General features: G+C 32.6%; 3 protein-coding genes across 7 annotated transcripts; 1 reads left to right on the forward strand and 2 right to left on the reverse strand.

The window, feature by feature from the left end:
• Positions 1-1,164: 1,164 nt before the first annotated feature.
• LOC108339892 (putative pentatricopeptide repeat-containing protein At3g18840) lies at positions 1,165-4,480 on the forward strand. The gene has a single exon (XM_017577115.2). The coding sequence runs from the start codon at positions 1,326-1,328 to the stop codon at positions 3,399-3,401; it is 2,076 nt and encodes a 691-aa protein (XP_017432604.1). The 5' UTR covers positions 1,165-1,325; the 3' UTR covers positions 3,402-4,480.
• Positions 4,481-5,018: 538 nt separating this feature from the next.
• LOC108339656 (uncharacterized) lies at positions 5,019-10,411 on the reverse strand. 2 transcript variants are annotated; one of them, XM_052877285.1, is made up of 12 exons: positions 10,310-10,411; positions 9,392-9,507; positions 8,526-8,598; positions 8,256-8,339; positions 7,923-8,036; positions 7,391-7,825; positions 6,892-7,301; positions 6,587-6,686; positions 6,431-6,490; positions 6,269-6,355; positions 6,004-6,132; positions 5,019-5,678 (listed from the first exon to the last, which is right to left on the reverse strand). In XM_052877285.1, the coding sequence occupies exons 1-12, from the start codon at positions 10,316-10,318 to the stop codon at positions 5,376-5,378; spliced, it is 1,920 nt and encodes a 639-aa protein (XP_052733245.1). In that variant the 5' UTR covers positions 10,319-10,411; the 3' UTR covers positions 5,019-5,375. The 2 variants fall into 2 exon arrangements, with proteins under 2 accessions (XP_052733245.1, XP_052733246.1); XM_052877286.1 differs by lacking the exons at positions 9,392-9,507; positions 10,310-10,411 and adding an exon at positions 9,051-9,317.
• A 5,012-nt stretch (positions 10,412-15,423) lies between these two features.
• On the reverse strand, positions 15,424-19,208 carry LOC108340602 (probable E3 ubiquitin-protein ligase ARI2). Of its 4 annotated transcripts, none has more exons than XM_017578092.2 (7): positions 18,851-19,208; positions 18,327-18,359; positions 17,956-18,232; positions 17,372-17,852; positions 16,646-17,191; positions 16,430-16,560; positions 15,424-16,006 (listed from the first exon to the last, which is right to left on the reverse strand). In XM_017578092.2, exons 1-7 carry the CDS (start codon positions 18,977-18,979, stop codon positions 16,002-16,004), a joined length of 1,602 nt encoding a protein of 533 aa, XP_017433581.1. In that variant the 5' UTR covers positions 18,980-19,208; the 3' UTR covers positions 15,424-16,001. The 4 variants fall into 4 exon arrangements, with proteins under 4 accessions (XP_017433581.1, XP_017433580.1, XP_052733552.1 ...); XM_017578091.2 differs by having other exon boundaries at positions 15,424-15,935; positions 18,851-19,206; XM_052877592.1 differs by lacking the exon at positions 18,851-19,208 and adding an exon at positions 18,489-18,783 and having other exon boundaries at positions 15,424-15,935.
• Between the last annotated feature and the right edge of the window lie 1,365 nt (positions 19,209-20,573).

Consider the following 20,573-nt stretch of genomic DNA (forward strand, 5'->3'; position numbering starts at 1 on the left):
TATTTTTCGTATTAGTCATTTTTACCCTTATGCAGTTCCAAAACTCATTTAATATTAACAACATTCTTCTTATCAATATCTTTATGGTTCTTAACATTTTCTTGAAGATCATAGGATCTGTATACATTTTTCATGTCTCAATTGTCCGCATTTGTAACAATTTATATTTGGCTTCTATCAACATCAATTAAGTTGGTGATTAGATATATTTGTATTCATAGCTTTCACCATGAAAGAGTGAAATAACTACTTGTAAGATATTTTCTTCTATTCTACAGACCTTGATTCTTATACTGTTGCAGGGAGTTTTAGACTTTTAAAAATATGAGAGGTAAGAGATATAAGAGACATATTTTATGAAGAAACTAGTTGTGTATTTTATTAATGTATTCTATATATAAATGCAAGAGAAAATATCAAATATAAAATATTTATAAATATCTCAATCTTGATTTTATAATTTTAAAATAATAACTAATTTTTAAAACTGAAATATATTTCTAAAACTAAAATATTTCTTATAAAATAATTTAAATAAAAAAATATTAAGTAAATATTCTAAAAAACTTAAATATAAACTCTCATTTTCTTCTTAACTTGAGCTTTCTGAATCTTTTGTTACAAAACTCACTCTATAATATATTTTTATAATTTATTTCATACTTATGAACAGTGAATATTCAGTAAATGTTTTGGGGTTTTAAATTTCTATAAGTATACAAATTTTTTGAAAATGTTAAATATATAAAATAGACTTAAATTTTTTAATAGAACTTATTGACATTTCTAGGAAAAGGAGAAAACAGAGGAAATTGGAATGCATGTATTTTTCTCCCATTCCATTTTTTTTAATTGTGTGGATACACCAAAACATAAATCATCTCATCTTAATTTAATATGCAGACATAGTAAGTATTTAACCAATTTCTTTTTTATGTTATTTAAACAATTGACATTCCCGACAATTAGTTTCAACTATTCTGAAGAATCTAATTATAAGGTGAGTTGTAATTTGTAATCATGAATTATTGTCGTACTTAGAAGCTTGTTTTGATTTGAGAGAGAAAAGAGGTTTCAGATAAAGAGGATCAAATGTGAGAGGCACGTGCACCTTTATTTCCATTTTTTTTTATATGCATGCATGAAGGAGCGTGAATTAAAATGCAAAACCAAGCATACAACATCATATCATCACATATATACAATGTTTTGATGTTTGTGAAAAAAATCAATTTTGTTTTTCCCAAAGTTTTTAATGGTATTATTAGCCTTTTGTTTTTTGCCAAGAACAATACTTACATTTTCAAAAGCAATAGTCAGTAGCAATGGTAATTAGGCCCCTGAGAGTGAGAGATGCTCTAGTATACCGTGACCATGTGCAGGCTATAAAATCCGGTTTGGTATCAAGCATTTTCACTTGTAATCAACTCATTCATCTTTATTCCAACCATGGCCTTTTGCAAGAGGCCCACAAACTGTTCGATGAAATTCCCCACCCCAATGTGTTCTCTTGGAATGTCATAATTATGGCTTACATAAAAGCACACAACTTGCCTCACGCACAAGCTCTTTTTGACTCAGCCTCTCACAGAGATTTGGTTTCTTATAATTCCATGTTGTCGGCTTATGTTGGCTCCGATGGGTACGAGACTGAGGCACTTGATTTGTTTACTAGAATGCAATCTGCACGTGACACAATTGGGATTGATGAGTTCACTCTCACGACCATTCTTAACCTTGCTGCCAAACTACGTGTGCTGCTTTATGGGAAGCAGATGCATTCATATATGGTGAAAACTGCAAATGATTTAAGTAAGTTTGCTTTGAGTTCTCTCATAGACATGTACTCTAAATGTGGTTCGTTTCAAGATGCATGTACTGCATTTAGCGGTTGTGATGGGATGGTGGACTTAATTTCAAAGAATGCAATGGTTGCAGCTTGTTGTAGGGAAAAAAAGATGACCATGGCCCTAAATATATTTTGGAAAAATCCTGAATTAAATGATACTGTGTCTTGGAACACATTAATTGCAGGGTACGCCCAGAACGGCTATGTGGAGAAATCACTTACCTTGTTTGTTGTGATGACTGAAAATGGTATTGGTTTCAACGAACACACTTTAGCAAGTGTTTTGAGTGCTTGCACAGGTCTAAAATGTGTAAAGCTTGGCAAATCTGTTCATGCTTGGGTTTTGAAAAGTGGTTACAGTTCAAATAAATTTATTAGCAGTGGCATTATCGACTTCTACTCTAAGTGTGGGAATATCAGATATGCCGAGTTAGTCAATGCAGAAATTGAGATTAAAAGTCCATTTTCAGTTGCTTCATTGATAGCAGGCTACTCATCTCAAGGTAACATGGAAGAAGCCCAAAGGCTTTTTGATTCACTCTTGGAAAGAAACTCTGTTGTATGGACAGCTCTATGTTCTGGCTATGTCAAATCACAACAATGTGAGGAAGTCTTCAAACTTTTCAAAGAGTTTTTAACTAAAGAAGCAGTAGTCCCTGATACAGCGATCATTATCAGTGTGCTTGGTGCCTGTGCCATACAAGCTACCCTTAGTTTGGGAAAGGAAAGTCATGCTTACATCTTGAGAATGAGATTTCATGTGGATAAGAAATTACTGAGTGCTTTGATTGATATGTACTCAAAATGTGGAAATGTTACTTATGCTGAGAAAATCTTCCAACTGGTTACTGATAGTGATAGAGATGCAATCTTATACAATATCATGATTGCTGGTTATGCTCATCATGGTTATGAAAATAAAGCAATTTATCTTTTTCAGGAAATGCTGAATAAAAGTGTCAAGCCAGATGCAGTCACTTTTATTGCTCTTCTATCAGCTTGTCGGCACAGTGGATTAGTTGAACTAGGAGAGCAATTTTTTATTTCCATGGAACAAGATTACAATGTATTGCCGGATATTTACCACTATGCATGTATGGTTGATATGTATGGAAGGGCTAATAAACTAGAAAAGGCAGTAGAATTCATGAGGAAGATTCCCATACCAATAGATGCTACAATCTGGGGTGCATTTCTTAATGCTTGTCAGATGAGCAGTGATACAGCACTTGTCAAACGGGCAGAAGAGGAGCTATTAAAAGTTGAAGCAGATAACGGGTCTAGATATGTGCAGTTGGCCAATGCCTATGCTGCCACAGGGAAGTGGGATGAGATGGGAAGAATAAGAAAGAAAATGAGAGGATACGAGGCTAAGAAGCTTGCTGGTTGCAGTTGGATATTTGTGGAAAATGGTATTCATGTATTTACTTCTGGTGATACATCTCATTCAAAAGCAGATGGAATATATTCAACTTTAATGCGCTTGAATGGGAAACTGTATTTATCTTTCGTAGAGCTGAATCAACTTAATGAAATTCAGGCTGGTATTTAGGATATACTTTGATGGTTAACTAGCCAATGCCACTAAAATTGGATGCTCTGCCACATAAGGATCATAGAGCCACCATCCAATGCAGCATGCTTATAGATAGTATTTGCAGTAGTCAATAGGAATTATAATACTACAACAAAAACGGTTGGAAGACTATTTTCTTCATGAAAGTGCATTTGATGATTTCGAAGAGGTGCATTTGATGACATGTCCTCCTTACATACAAATATTTGATGTTGTCACATCCTATTCTATCCTATCACAGTAAAATCATGGCAAATGAAGTAAAGAGAAAAACAGCTGTAAGTTGGCCTGATGAGATGACTTGGTAAATTCACTGTCGGGATTCAAACTTTTTATGGAGATACATGTCGAGAGAATTTATTCCTTTTGAGTTGAAGTTTTGGTAGATTACAGATTCTGTGAAGGCAGTTATTCAAGGCGGAAAAGGTGGTGCTCTACAATCTACACGACCAACTGTCTCATATTTGGTGGCACATGGAACATAATGAAGGATTAATGCTCCGTGATTATGAAACTCCGTGGTGATTCCACCCTGGTGTGTTGGTGCTGCTATGGGTGATCTGAAGCGTGGGAATGGAAACAAAGAAACATGTCTTGAATTCCTGTGCTCTATTTCGGTTTTCAAGCATGTGAGGAGCTAAGACAAAACCAGCTCTGTGATTGCCGCTGTAGTTGATTGTTGAGTTTTGGTTTTGCTGCTGTTTTGTGGAGACGACGTTCTGTAGGTATGAAGTTCAGATTCCAACAACACTATCAAGGCAGAGGTGGATCCTTGCAGGGGAAAGATAAGCAGTTTGAAGATAAAAGGACCCTTTTGCAACCATGACACACAGCAAGAGTCCATCCTTCTCCTTGTGCAGTTTTTCTGCGCCTTCAAGTCAAGTATTTAGGAAGGACTTGGGAGTTTGCATGACTCCTCGGAGATATTTTAGATACAGTTGATCTGTTATATTCATGGTTTGTTAATAATTCAGTAATCTGTCTACCACTAGAGTAAATGTATTAATTCCTCAAAGAAAAATCGGGAATTTATGCTCCTATCCAGATAATTTTAATTTGTAGCAACAATTGAAATTTAAACTTATATATTTAGTATCTTAAATTTGGGATTAGATCGTTTTTATTCTCAAAATTTAAAATTGAACTTTAGTTTATGTAATTTGAAAAAAAAAATGTTTTATTCTCTGTCCAAAACATAACTCATGGTTTCACTTGGTTAATAAATTACAACTTGTTACTTGATAAACTATTTTGGTTCTACATTCTTGCCATCAATAACTCTTTCCCATTGAAAGCGTTTTAAGTACAAAGCATTTGGTATTGAAATAAAAAAAGTTTTTGTATGTCAAATTATAGAGATTAAAATGATCAATTTTAAACTTGAAGGATCGAAAACAAACTTATCATGAACTTGAATGAATACAAAAAATGCTTGAGTGTTAAAATCTAAATTTTTTTTAGAGTTAATGATTTTCTTTTCAGTCATTCTCTCGTTATCTTTCATGCTGTTTGACCAAAAGGCAATAAGAATGTGCTTTAGAATTGCTGTGCTGGGTGTCAATAATGATTTCTGCTGAGCAGACACAGAAAAAGTATCCAGGATTGAAATATCATACTAAGCTGATGTTGATGAAAAGAATCAAGAATATACATCCATTAACTGAAAAGGACCTTAAGATAGGGAGTTATGAAGCAAAAATTAGTTAAACCTTTGCTTTCTATCTGAAGTACATCTTTCTCTGCTTCGTATTCCCACCTTAGTGACTCACCATCCTTGGTTTAATATCTTCACGGATATAACGCAGGCAACTATTATTCACCTGTTATGTTTTGAAGCAGACAAATTTGCTTCTTGCTCGTTACACCTGTGCTTACCACCAAATGCAAGTTTTGGATAGACAGATGATTATTATACCCACACAAGTACATGAATCCTACCGAGGAATGTCATTACCAAGCTAATTCCTTTGAAATCAAGTAATGGAAAGTGAAGTTATGAGGAGTTAATTCAATGTTTTTCAAGCTTGACTTTGAATGAAACTCTTGAATGCTCTTCCTTTGAGAATCGGGTAGATAAGGCTTAATCATCTCCATCAAATCAGATGCTCCTCGACCTGAATTTTTTGCAAAGGAATCAACCATCTTTGGGAGAACTACTTTCTGTTCTTTGCTTATGGTGATGTTGGACTGAATGTATTCCTCTTTGGCACATTGTAGCTCTTCAAATACTCTCTTAGGTGTGTACAAACGAACCTGAGAAGTTGCAACAAGGACCAGGTGAATTTATGAGAAAATGACCGATAAAAGGGGTTTCTTTAAAGCAGGAGGCTGTGAAAGCTACATATATGTCAAGTACAGAATCTTATGTGCTATTTATAACCTTAACCTAAGAAAAAGGCAAGAATTTCTGAAAACTTTCACTAATCCAAATAAATTTATTCTAACCTATCAATGTTTCAATTTGGTAATTACATCTTTAGATATAGAATTTTCTGTTTCCTTGAGTTAGGTGAATACAACAAAAATTGTAGGTGAACGTATCCTTTTACTTAAAAATACAGAAAGACCAGAAGTCTACCGCAGGATCAGAATGGCTTCCTGTGCAAAGAGCAAATAGTAATAAAGGTTCTGGACGATGTATTGCATATCCTTTTCTTGCATCTCTAACCTTTGGTTTTGTCATTGAAGGAAACCACAACCGCAGCCACTAGTAGAAAAAGAAAGGTGCAATACTGAGTTAAGAAAAGCATACGGACGACAGTTTGATCTATGCCAAACTTATTTGGTTATTGTGTAAAATGAAATATGCAGTCTTCTTTGAGGCTTCTGGAAATCAGATTTACCTGTCCTGGGCGAGGCATTCTGCATCCCAGAATGAAGTTCTGTATCTGGTCTACGCTTATAGTATGTCCACCAATGTTATACGCAGCCTGAATATCCTAGCTTATTTTAGTAAATGTCACATACCAGTCAATTCCATGGAGTTTTATGAACGAGAAACTTACCTTTAGTACTGAAGACATTCTCTTAACATTGTTGGCTGAAATTCCATAAACTAACAAGGCCTGTGGAGGAAAGCGAGGAGGATGATAATGGTTCTGATTTGGAGCAATAACATGCACGAGATAAAAAACAAAAATTAAGAGATTCAGAAATTTTACATGCATTGCTAAGGAATTGTGCACATTAATCCAAAAGGAAAGCTTTTCTTCATGCCTCATATTTCTAGGATTAACGTCTTCCAGCCGAGAAACAAGTGACCTGCAAGAAAGTAGGATATGATGTTGTTCTTCCAGACAAAAGAAATCATCTAACCAAATTTGCATACCACAGTTGATAACTTCAATATTCAAGGTAAAAAATGTAATGTGTAGCTTCATCATCCAACTAGTAGATTATTTAGAAGAGAAACTTTGAATCTAAATAAAATATGATAAAAAACATTATGCACTATAAGATGGCTCACCTAAATCTCCGTAGCATGTATTCAATTTCTTTTAATTTCTGATTATCTGTGCACAATTTCTGTATCCTTGTCATTGAGCAATAAGGTTCGCTAAATTCTTTGCACCCCCTGACATGGAAAGGGTTAGTGGAGTTTAGATTGAAGGATGAGTGTTTCTTCCATTGTGATCCCCACTTACTACCCTGGCTCTGTGAAGATAACTCGTTACCACAAGATGAGTACGAAATAGGGGATGAAGCATTTTTATGATCAAGAGAAGGTGGTTCTGCAAGTTCACAATATATAGCTGATATGCACTTAATCATCTCCTCAGAAAGCCAATTGGGTGTTTCTGGAACGTAATCAACATAGCTACTCCCAAGATGCTCGGCCAGACTTGTTGAACTGAATTTAGCAAACTGAGTTTGCTGCTGAAATAAAATTTGGAAGCCGGATATTAGAGAATGCTGCATAACAAATAAAAGGATGTAACCAGTTTTCTGGTTTTCATTATACTTACCTCCAACATGGATAATGGCAGAGAATGGTAAGAGTCAACTACAGCTTTGGTTTCAATGTTCCCAGGAGAAGCTTCAATTGAGCATGCTGTTCGTTGAGATAGTGCAGAGTGACATCGATGAATACTAGAGTCCAAGACAGTTTCTGATTCTAACTGGTTATTGCATTCCTTAAGGCGAAAGCCAACAGAATTTCTGGGTGAAATGACATTACTACAGTTCACAACAGAAATTTCTTTGTCAGAAATAGCACCATTGCTGGGCACTGCAGATATTACTTTATTTGTGTCTGAAGCTAATTCCAATCTTCTCTCCTTAGGTGATAAAGATGAAATTTGTTGATCAAATCTTTTCCGATACAAAGAGAGTAGGTATTGTTCCAAATACACAACTTCTAATTCTAATATTCCAATTTCCTGAATCAGTTCCTTTGCAGCCTAAAATTACATAAGAGATGTATATAATGGATAGTCAGAAGCAAGACCCAAAAATTTCAACTGAGAAAGTAAAAACTGTACATGTATGTAACTGTACCTTGGGTATTGCATTTTCTAATGCAGCATCCTGTGAAAAAGGCAGATAACGTGCTTTCTCTAATGCGCGCCTTATCACGAATTGTTGCTGTAATCGTTTTTGAAGCTGCAGAATCTTCAGAGATATAAAAACTATAGATTATGAAAAGCTATGTACCAAATGCATTAACTCTAGGTTTATCTAAGCCATGTATAAAAAGGACAATTCCAATCATTGCCTTCAATATTACTGTTATTCTCACTAGAAATGTCTCCACAAAAAGGACTGTGCTGTCATAAGCCTACTACTAGCTGATTGTATAGTGACAACTTAATTATCAGTCAAGATTTGTACCTCTTGAGTCAAAGAGCTTTGAAGATCAATATTATTGTATTGCCTCGTCTTGGATTCAATGCTGTGCTTTAGTTTCCCCAGTTCCTTTTTGTGGTATAAAAGAAAGAGAAAATTACTAAGTTAAAAGTATTAGCTTCTATGTGCTGAAAATCATTCTTCTATAAGAATGCTAAAAACTGCGCTAATAAAGGAATGGAAAATGCTCTCTATATAATGCTCAAAAATATTCATCAAGAAGGTAAATGTGGTATGAGAGAAAAGGAGAGATACCACTTCAGGACGATAAGAAGCTTCACTGATGTTCTCTAATCCATCTGCCATGACTCTTCTTTTCATTGGATCACTGCCAAACAGTAAACAAAAATATCAAAATAGGGAGCAGAGAACATGTCATCATTACAGTTAACATGGTCCTGTTAGCCTGCAAAACCAATGAAAAAAGCTTCCTCATAGGACCTGTTTTGGCAAGGAGGTGAAACAAATACCAGGTTGAACCTTAGTTTTTTAAAATACTTACTCCCTGACTCAAATATTAGAAACAAACAAATTTAAATTCCTTCAATCTTACATAAAGCTTCTATTTCATATTTACCCTTATCTTTAAATCTAAGCATCATTCTCAATAAAATTAATTGAAGGAAATATAGGAAATACCCATCTTTATTGTATAAAAACAAGAATATTAAATGAAGTTTAAGTGTGAAAATAGTTAATTTCACTTATAATTGAGTCCAGAGGGAATATTAACTCTTGGGTTAATTTAGTGTTTCGATCTTGTGAAAAAAGTAAGATTACCTATATTTATTAGCATAAATCTGAAGAAGCCAAAGTTCTGGATAACTTGAAGAACCATTATTTGGTTAAAAAATGAATGTACTGAAGAAGAAGAAGAAGAAGAAGAAGAAGAAGAAGAAGAAGAAGAAGAAGAAGAAGAAGAAGAAGAAGAAGAAGAAGAAGAAGAAGAAGAAGAAGAAGGAGAAGAAGAAGGAGAAGAAAAAGATGTGTGGCGCTGCAACTCGGTCTTCAATTTATTTGGTTTAGAAAGACAAAAGTTGGTGAAATGAGAAAGTGACAACAAATACTGAAAAAAGAAAGAGAAAATGTCGAAAGTAGGAAAGAATTGTGTCTGGAAAAACCTGTTGGAGCGCTTGTGACTTGAAATTGAAACAGTTGGGTCCATGAGCTTGAATTGCTTGAAAACAGAATCGCGCCACTCTATTCCATGCATGTTAGTGTCAGATTGGCTTAAACACTGTCAATGAATGCACCAAAAATCATTAATGCTACACACACACAAGGACCAGATATTGACAAAGTTTCATAAATGTAAGGTCAAAATGGCAAGATACATCCAAAATGCATTAATTTAAAGCATAGCTGCGCTTACAAGCAGCAGAATCTCCTCTCTGATGGAATGCGACTTCACGCCCAGTGAAGCTTTTTCAAAGCTGAATCGATTTGGTGGTTTAAAATCCAAACAGCCTCTCAGTTATATCTATTTCAATTCCGAAAACATATTCTTTTTTTCATATATACGTCTGGTATATGTTATTCTCAACCACTATGGTACAAATACAAGAAGGGTATACTTGTGTTGTACTGCTGTTGACAAACAATCTATGAAGAACATATGACCACCTTTTTTAAATTTTTGACCAACCCACCCTTTTTAGATAAAGTTGTGGTTTTTGCATTTCATCAAAAGAAGAAAAATCAAGTCATAGCTTTTGTAGAATGTATTCCAAAGTAAAACTTAGGGATTACAAAAGAATGATATGACAAGAAACATGGAGGCAAACTGAGATATGTGTATCGCAGAATATGTAATCAACAATGATGCAAATATGTTGCATGCATGTCAAAAGGCACTCCAACTTTGAAACTTTTGTGCTGGTTGGCTTTATGCACTGCATTAAAAGAATCACATAAGTTTAGTTTTTTCTTTTATCTCATAGCAGTGTCTAAAAGCTGAGACCTTCACCATTTAGAATAGAACATAGTGACAAAAACACAGACTGTGATTAAGATGGCAGTTTGTTGGACAATGGACTTACATAATGCATCACCGCACAGTTCCATCCACTCGTGCACTTGGTCTCTTTTCTATGCCATTCCAAGGGCAAACTTCCATGTGATACATCTCACAAATCATTTACCATCATTTGGTTGAAATGGTAAAAGTTTAGTGTTCTTGAAGTTTGATCAACTCATCTTAATTTCCTTCTTAATCCTTATACTTGATTAAAAAAATGGTTTTAACCAGACAGTATATCTCTTGGTTTAAAGTGAAACATGACCCCTAATTGTTTATACTAAACTAAGACAAATGTTACCTACTAATTAGACAACCTGCCACTATCCTCCTATTACAATGAGAGGTGAAACCACTTGGTAATAACTTCACTACCTAATCATGAAAGTGTTTAGTCTAATTTGGTGGCATTCCAACTTGTCTTAAAAATTATAATAGAGTTAAATATGTTTTTATTCCTCAAATTGGAAAGTAATATTGAAATTTGTTAATGTCTTTAACTTTGATACATTTTTGTTTCAAAAACTTTACAAATAAATTGATATATAGTCCTCTTAACCCAAGATGTTAAATGGTATTTTAGATTGAATTTAAGCTGAAATATATCAAAGATATAGATAGACAACTCAAATATTCACTCTACCAATTCTAATTTCGTTTAGGAACTAAAATCATATTTAAAATATAAACAAGCAGGACTAGGACATGCTTAATTACTAAATTATAGAAGTTTGAATATACTGTTACATAACTTACAGATAAATTTGAGGATGCTGTGATAACTTTTATGCCACGTATTTAGAGTGATAGGCTTCATGACCCCTCCACTAGGCGATGCTACCAACGCCAGGGAAGGTTGAAGAAGAAAGCACAGTGAGTTTGGTGACTTGGAATAAAAAGGAAAACGCACTTATAGAAAAGCAGCCTCAAAAGGGCTGAAAGTTTATTGTCAAAGGAAGAAGCAGAGTATGTTTTTCTATATGAGGTGACTGGTTTTGGTGGGCTGTCTTTTGTCTAATTTCATGGAGAAACTTGGATACAACCAATCTTTGCATTGTCAATGACTTTGGTGGGAAAAAGTGCCATGCCTTTTCTCATTGGAGAGGGTGCTATATACACGTAGGGAAGAACAGCATAAAATAATGTCTCTACATCTCTGCTTACAATAATGGTACAGATATATGCATGCCTGCATAGTGAATAATGTGTACACATAATTTTACAATTGCCAGAATAATGCCCTTTGATGAACAATACCTTTTTTTTTTTGCCATCTTTTGACCATAGCTTCAAAGATGGAAAAAAGTTCTACACTAGTTTACACTACAGTACGCCCTCCAGGTTCACCTGAGATATACAAACACCAATCAGATTTAAGCCCAACCATATAAAGGATTGACACCACTCTCTATCCAAAACTTTAAGACAATGAGTTAATAGGTTTTTCATTTTTATATAGTGTTCTACTTTCTCATTTTTATCCAATGTGAGACTTAGACTCACACTTAGATTCCTAATACCTGAGTCAATTACCATATATCCAAAATATTGTTCATCTTAAATATAAAAATTCTGTCACGATTTATCCTTAAAAAATATCTTAAACTATGGAAAGAAGAATGAGTATTTAAATTATTTAGATCTCGATTTTTAAACGATATAAAACTATTAGATGTGATAAGATGAATTTTTATTTACAATGTCCAATTCTTGATATGAAACAAATTTATCACGTATTATTAGAAAGATAAGAAGTACATGTTCATTATGTCCATTTTTTTTTATGAAATTACACTCTATTTTCTTTTTAGATTTTTTATATATATTAGTGAGGGAAAGGTGGCTGAAATATAACAGTAGAGTGGTTTGCAACAGCAGCTGAGGGATAAAAAAGACTGAAAAAAATTGTAAAAAGAAAATCACAATGTTATTTAGCACAGATATCTGTGATTGAATAAAAAAACATTTTATATTTTAAGTGCATGTGTTAATTTTTTTTTATTTTTCTTGTACCCCAACGAGCAAAGGTAAAAATAAAAAAATCTGTTATTGTTTATTAATTCCATTTGTTCTGTTTCGGGTCTTGCAACTCTTCCAATCTCTGACTCACTTTTTGATATTTCACTAAGTTTTTAAGTACTTTGTAGTTTGACTTGTGGCTTGGTTAAACCTGCAGAACCAAAGCCCTTCTATTCTTTTTCTCTGTGTTGGGAGTCTCCAATATGAGTTTCTGACAACAATCAAAGCAACAAGATTAGTTAATTACTTAATTAATTAGAAAAATTAATCTGTCTTATGGAGCAAAACATTACACTGTCAATTTTTCAATGGAGACTGACAGACATACTTGTGACTTCTATAATATATATTACTCCAATAAACCGTATCAGTTCAACAGTTTTTTTCAATGATCCAGAACGAACCAAAATTCTACTAATTTCAAGACCTCAGAATTAGTGAAAACTTTACCTATTAATGTGTCATCAGATAAGACACAGGCAACTTGTTAGTACACAAAATTTAGAACATAAACTTTTACGTGTTGTTGAATTTCAAATGAAAACTGAGTTTAAATTTTCATTAAAAAAATTATAAAATTTTCCTTGGTAAAAAATATTTTAAAGACACCAATTAACTATCGAATAATATGATTTGTAAAAAAATTTACTTTACTCTTTCGGGTGAGGGTATGGTCTTAGATCATAGTCAAACACTTCACGTCACTTTCAATTCTAAAAGTGTCTTTCAAGCTCAAATTGTGTTTTTCTTCACCTTCCTTACTACTTATTCAAGTCGTGCAGACATGTACATGTCAAAGACACTCCGCTCAAGTTAGTAATATGAAGTTCGATTAATACAATAAAGTTTTAAATTCACAATAAATCCAATCATCTACTTTTTTACCTCAAATTTGTATTTATAAATTTCGGGATGAACTTACATTAGCATAGACCTAATTACAATCCAATAATCGATAAACATATTTTCACATGTAAACTCAATTATTAGTGAAGCTTAAGGATTTGAATGACCAGCCGGTTATTGAAGTAATAAGATTAAGAAGTATTTTAACGACAATTAACTACAACACACCCAATAAACATTGATCAGACATTCATATAACCTATTTACATAAATAAATTAAATATTATTCCTTCATCTTATATTTGTCCAACAAAAATTATATTCATAACATCACTTTGTTCATTTAATACTTTTAAATAATGTGGTGTTTTACTTATATTCTTCTGTAATTCTCAAATATTTTGATACACTTACTGCTAATGATAAAGAAAACGATATATCAAAAGGTTAAGAATAATTTTAAGATACTCTGTGAACAACCTACTAAAATGGACAATTAACAAGAAAAAAAATAAAAAATAACAAATAATTTTGTCAGAGATTAAAAAATTTAGTAGAAGGTGAGAAACATCATAGGAAAATGTAAAATTTAAGATGAGTATTGGCACATAGATCAATATGAAAATTGATAGATGAATCATTTATTAGGGTTTGTGTTTAAATGCATGAAGTAAGGAGTGAGAAGTGATGCAGCATTGATGGTAGTAAAAGGAACCAATGCATGCATATTGGGGTTGCTAACATTTAATAGTGTTGTCAGAACCTAACGAAGTTTCTTATTTCAACAAAACAAAGAAAACAGAATCTTAGCGTTGAGATTGATGAGACAGTAATATGTTTGGCATCAATTTTGTTCTCACTATTATTATCTTATACTCTCTTTTCTATAATACTTTTTTTCTTTCAGTCAAAGAAAACTATTTTTTCTTATTTTAATGTATGTTTGTGTTATTGTATTTCCTGTGGGGAAGCATGATTATTTTTCTCTCCCCATACTAATTAAACTAAAAATAAGTTATTTTAAAAATTTTAAAATGACAAAAATATAAAAGAACAAAATTTTGTTAAAGTAGACCATGAAAAACAATTGAAAAGAAATATATTTATAACCGCCATTATCACTTTAGATATACTTGTCATTATTTTATTGATAACTTCATCTTAATTATTATTATCATATGATATTAATAGTGTTATTAAATGTACTCGTATTAACTTTATTTTATTTTGCTTCACCTATTATTATTTTTATTGTCATTTAACAAGTAAATTCAAATACAAGTAGAGTTATCTGATTTTACACCAACTAATATTGTTGATTGAGTTTATTTAATATTAAATTTTTTAAGATTAAGAAACATGTTTTGTAAATTTGAGTGTTTTACAAATCAAAAAGTTTTTGAATTGTATGATGTAGAAGTTATTTTTATTTCTAGATTACACTGTTCAAAGAAAGACTGATTTTTTTTTTGGAGTGCAAGAAGAAACTTATGAGGAGGAAACTTCCTTTGAATACTTATGACAGTTCTTGCTAGTGCCCTATCCATTCCATGCCATGTTATTATAGACAACAAAATGGTTTTTCCCATTAATTATTAAACTTAAGAAAAATTTAAATAAGTTTCTAAGATTTCGTTTTAAATTCACAAAATTAATCAATTCTTTCATTTAAATAGTAATGATAAACTATGTTTAGACGTCAAAATAGAAGAATAATTGAATAATTTTAAAGATTTAAATAAAACTCTACAAATTTCTAAACATTAGTTCAGTTTGTTCATAGATTTAAGTCTAATCCAACACAAAAATACACTTTTTAAAACTAAATTATTCATTTACCTTTTTTATTGATTGCGATTTGATAAGATCACTTTAATGACATAAATTAGAATCGTTGACTTTCTGGTCCTTCATAGACTTCTTTGTCTGCCAACATATTTTTTTCATTGACTTTTCTTTTACCCATGGACTTTATTTCCCTTTTTAGAAAGGTAAAAATATATACATTTATATCTGGAGAAATCTTATAAGAAGAGATATCTTGAGAGAAAAAATTAACATTGTTATAGATTAAAAATAAGTTATATTTCATTTGTTCTTTTATTTCTTCCTCTCCTAAAAATGTGTATGAGGCAGTTCAATTTAAACATGTCCTTAATCTCAAACAAAAGTATATTTCTTCCAATTTATAAAACCATGAGGGTTTTGGATCAAATTTAAAAGTAGAGCATCGACATTAATAGAAGAAGTATAGTGTTTGAAAGGTGAAACTAACAATAAAAATGAGTGAAGTTACCTCCACCTATGACTTGATAAGATAAAGATAGGAATAAAAGGAACCTAGAAGTTGTCCTGAAAGGTGTTGCTAGAAACCCAGGTAGCCATTTACATAAAACTACTAGCAAATAAATGCACCAAGGCTATCTATATACAGCGCTAGGATTTCAGACAGAAAGACAGAGATGCCAATAAACTTTAGAAACATATATCTCAGTAGAATAGAGTAGAGTAGAGAGACATGGGTGAAAGCGAATGGGGTGAGAAATCCAAAAAAGATTAATTCCTTCCAAAAGCAGCAAAGCAATTTATGTTAGACCTGTACGCCTGTACGTATATAAGGTGTCCTTCTCTTCAAAGTCAATTTCTGTCTACAAACTCTGCTGGCAAGTTTAGATCAAAAAAACCACCTCCAACACCATCTTTTCTAGCACGTTTACGAGAAGAGCATCCATTATCATCTGAACTCCCTGATCCCGAAGGCCGATCAAGTTCTGCTGTTACACCTACGCTTGCAGCATATATACAATAATCCTTTTCACTCAGTAACATTTCTGATGGCATCCACAAAGTCAAACTGAAGAAAACATACATAAGAACTTTCATAACATAATTGAATAAGAAAGCTCCAAAATTAAATTTAAAAATGGCCACTTCATTTCCATGTTGGTAAATAACAACAAACAAACGAAACAAGATCTGCAATAAGCACCCTTGAATATGATTATTTATGTATCGCTCGTCTACAAATTTAACACTTTTTGACAGATTAATACAAAGTCTATCAAAACCATGACCATAGATAGCATGCATCAAATTCACACCAATGACTACTATAATTTAATGCACAGTAGATAAATTAAAAAGGCGCCAAAATAACAAAAGTGGCTCACTCAAAATTTCTCTTTAGTACATAATGAGAGGCGGTAACACAAAGTGGCAATGATAACGTCAAAAGGGTCTGGTTAATCATTCAAACAGAACCGACACAGGCACTTACCAGTATTTACTTTATTGTTCCAGCAAACTGAAAGTTCTGAAGCCCTCTCGATGCCCTTTGACTTGTATGGAGCGATACTATGAATGCCAAGATGGAGAGAACCCAATAAATCATTCTCGATGCACTCATACCTGCAGCAAATATCAAAATTTGCAATTATCAATGTCAAAAACTAAGAAATGCACCACAACCTTATTTATTAAAGCGGACACTCACATTTTTTGACAAAGCTTATCAATAATTGTTGAGAGGTTGAGAATCTGCATTCTTATCTCCACAACCTTATCATCTGAAAAGGTTTCAAAAGGTTCCTCCAAAATTTTAGAGAGCTTTTCAACATTTGCCTCGAGCTGCTGCTGTTGATCTTCAAATAAATTCTGTTTTATTTCCCTTTGAGCTTCTGTCATTTCTTCCTTAAAAAGCTCATCTCCAAACATATAAAATGCAAAAGCATATGAATAGGATAGGACTCTCCTAGATCTGAAAAGTCTGGAGAGACCATTATTTACCCAGCTATAATCTCTGAGTGTAGAATCTTTTTCTTCTGAAATGGCAATCTTCCCTTGTATAGTTTCTTTCAGTTTGCTTTCAATCTTAAAGGAGTCTGTGTGAGCTTTATACCGGTTATGATAATGCATATACCGATATAGATCCCTCTTTGCACGTTCTGCCGTTTTTTCTTGCTCTTTGTAGCGACCACAGCTATGACCAGCTATACTTGACCAAGTATGCTCTCGGCCAGTAGCTCCACCGCACAACCAACTGCACCAAAAGGGTTGAATTATTACTAAAATATAAGTAAATGTCAACACAGTGTCAGTGTCAGAGGTGGCTTTCAACTTCTGATCCGTACTGCTGTATTTAATTAACTGATATTTTGCAGACAGAAAGATTAATTGTTAAACAGAATATGCTAAGGCAGGAAAGAGGAGGAAAACTCACCAAAATGCTTGACCACAGATACAGCTAACCAAGTTACAACCACCATTCTTCTCCACTGGTTTGTGACACTTTGGGCATGGTTTTGTATGAACGGTTATCCAATTAACAGTTTCTGACTCATCTCGACACTTCTTAGCCCAAAGCTCCCACATCAGGCATGAACAAGGTGAGTGTGCTTCTGACAAGCACCTAAAACAAAACTGTAAACCACATGAACATTCTACCTCACACAATTCATCATCCTCAACCCGTATTGCATTCCCACAATGAGGTGTACTGGGACACCATTTAACTCTTTTATTGTCTTCAATGTAAGATTCAAGAAGAAAGCGTTCATATTTCTCTGCCATATCAGGGTGCTTTCTACTGAGTAGCGTTCTAACCACAGCTTCATCACATATGGAATTGCACTTGTGTTGCATGCATCTAATACGTTTACTTTGACCCTCATTTATTTTAACAATAAAATGCTCAATCCAACCTGTAAAATGTAAACAAATACAAAACACGCTCATAAATGAAGTTTGCATGATTTTCATCATTGTTCCAAACCACAGGTTATGAATAATAAAACAAATACCCACAGGAGTTGCAAAAGCAATGACCACAATCCATTCTTGTTGTTTCGACCCTAGCAACATCCTCCATGCAGATGTAGCACATTACTGTAGAAGGAACGGATGAGTCAGAGTCGGGATGTTCATCCACAGTAACACCAGCCTCACCAAAGAGAAATGCTTTCCCCTTGTCTACATATACTGCAAACAACTTCTCCACATCCCAACGATGATAAATTAGCAGTGTACGAGCGTGTTGCTCTCTTACCGATAGCATCTCCATTACTCTGCGCAAATCCTCCCTCTGCAAAAATATGCATACCGATCTCAGTAAAAGGTAAAAATATAATTTATCCAAACAAAACACAAAAAGACATCATTTGCCCCCCTCATGTTACCTGTGCAACCAAAAGTGATTCCTTAGTAATCACCTGCAAATGCCAAAGGAGTTCATCAGACTACAATAAACTTAAGAAAAAATAAAACACATAATCCAGCTTCACACCATACCCAAAAAAAAATAATGATAGAATCACAGAACCCAACCAACCCACAGTAACCTGAGATGTCAGTCATAAAGAAACCCTTCAAATTCCAACCCCAAACGAATTCAAGAAAGTCCAAACGTTAATGTCACACAGTCCAACCAGGTAACAAAATTCAAAGCAGCCCTAAAAGCCCCAACCTTCAACAAAACCATCTCAATACAAAACCCAAGATAATGCACCTTAACGTGATAACAATCATCACAAACCAATACAAAAAAGGGAAAAAAAAAATACATACATAAATACCCCACACACAAACAAACAAACGCGTACATATACTGTGACAAGAGGAAATCACAATAATTGAGGGTTTTTGAGACTAGAAAAAAATTGGGATTATCACAAAAACGATATATCCTATCGGAAGGGAATACCTTGGTTGTGGGACCCTTGGAAGAGAGCAACGCGTAATCCTCGTCGTTTTCGTAGGCCTCGACGGAGTCATCTTGATCGGAGTCGTAATGGTAATCCTCATCACTGCTCGCGTAATCTTCCATCTCCATCACCTCCACCCAAGATTGAATGCCTATTCAATTTCAATTGATGAAACAAACAAATATCGCACAATTAGGGATTCGATATTCGATCGAATCCGGTGATCGGAAATTCAATAACTGAAATTCCGACGAGATGGCCGGCAAGACAAAGCGCAGCCACTCACCAAGACACACAGAAAGAGAGAGAAACAACCTTTCCTTCTTCCTTTTGCAGTTTTTCGCACTCCCTTTCCTTTATATAAATTACAAAATTATTTCAATTATTCTTTTGCTATATAAATATGGTAGATTGATTTAATCTTCATTGTTACTATAGATATTATTATTATTTTTCAATTTCTGAAAATTTTATACTTTTAAAACTACCCCACATTTAATTTCCATTTTATTTATTTTATTCATTTTATTTTTTAATTAATTATGCATTTGATTTTATTTATTTAAAATGTGAAATTTCTCCAAACTTCATACATCATATTAATAATTATTTAATTGTATTTCAAGTATAACTCAATAGGACTGTGAAATGATGATAATTATTTCAATAATAAAACAATAGTTCACTGTCTCCACTTTTTTCAAGTTCAACCTCATTGGTCATCCAGATTTTTGCTTTAATTTTTAATAAATGAAAAAATGTATTTTTTCTACTTTCTTTTCTCATTATTTTCACTTATAGATTATATTTACTTTTCCTATATTTCCTGAAAAAGAATTGTGAAATAAATTGGTTTTTTATTATTATCTGTTGCTTTGGTGTTAGCATATAGTTATATTTCCTGAGTATCTTATTTTATTTGTTGACGTAATCTTGGAAATTTTAAGACTCACATGCTTGGTTATATTTTCATATGAGTATGTATTCTTTTTTTTTTTAAATATCATTAATACAAGTACTTTTAAATTTTAAATTAATTTACTCTTGAGTAAGTAAATTGCTATGATTATTTTGAAAACAGTTAATACATGAGTAGTTAAATGAGATGTGATATTTTATTATTTAGATATTTATATAGTTTTTTATATTACACTATTTTATTATAATTATTAATTAACATTAATAAAAATACGTGCATATAAAAATATAAAAATGTATGTTTACTTTTATTTTATGTTACAAAAATAAATATTTATAAAAAATATATTCTTTAAAAATAATTACAAAAGAATAAATACAAAATTTATTGAATAAATCATTTATATTAATAAAGATAAGGATAAAATCAGTAATCTTCTATGTATGTATAGGTATAGGTTTGGAAGATATTTATATAGTATTTTTTCATATTACATTATTTTCTATAATTATATTAATTAACACATGATGGAAGATATGTGTTTCCTTTTATGATTATTAAATAAGTAATTATTTTAACTATTATTGAAATTAAAATATTATTAAATATATAAATTATAGTCTTAAAAAATGTATATAATGTAAAAGATAATGATTAATAAAAATTTATATCAATAAGGATAAAATTAAGTATAATGTGTACACCGAGAAATGGTAACTCTCTTTATATATAATTATAAGGTTATAATATATATATATATTACGTAATTAATAAAATAATTTGTAACGAGGATAAATTCGATA

The sequence above is a fragment of the Vigna angularis genome, chromosome 5 (genome assembly GCF_016808095.1).
Source record: "Vigna angularis cultivar LongXiaoDou No.4 chromosome 5, ASM1680809v1, whole genome shotgun sequence".
Lineage (NCBI taxonomy): Eukaryota > Viridiplantae > Streptophyta > Magnoliopsida > Fabales > Fabaceae > Vigna > Vigna angularis.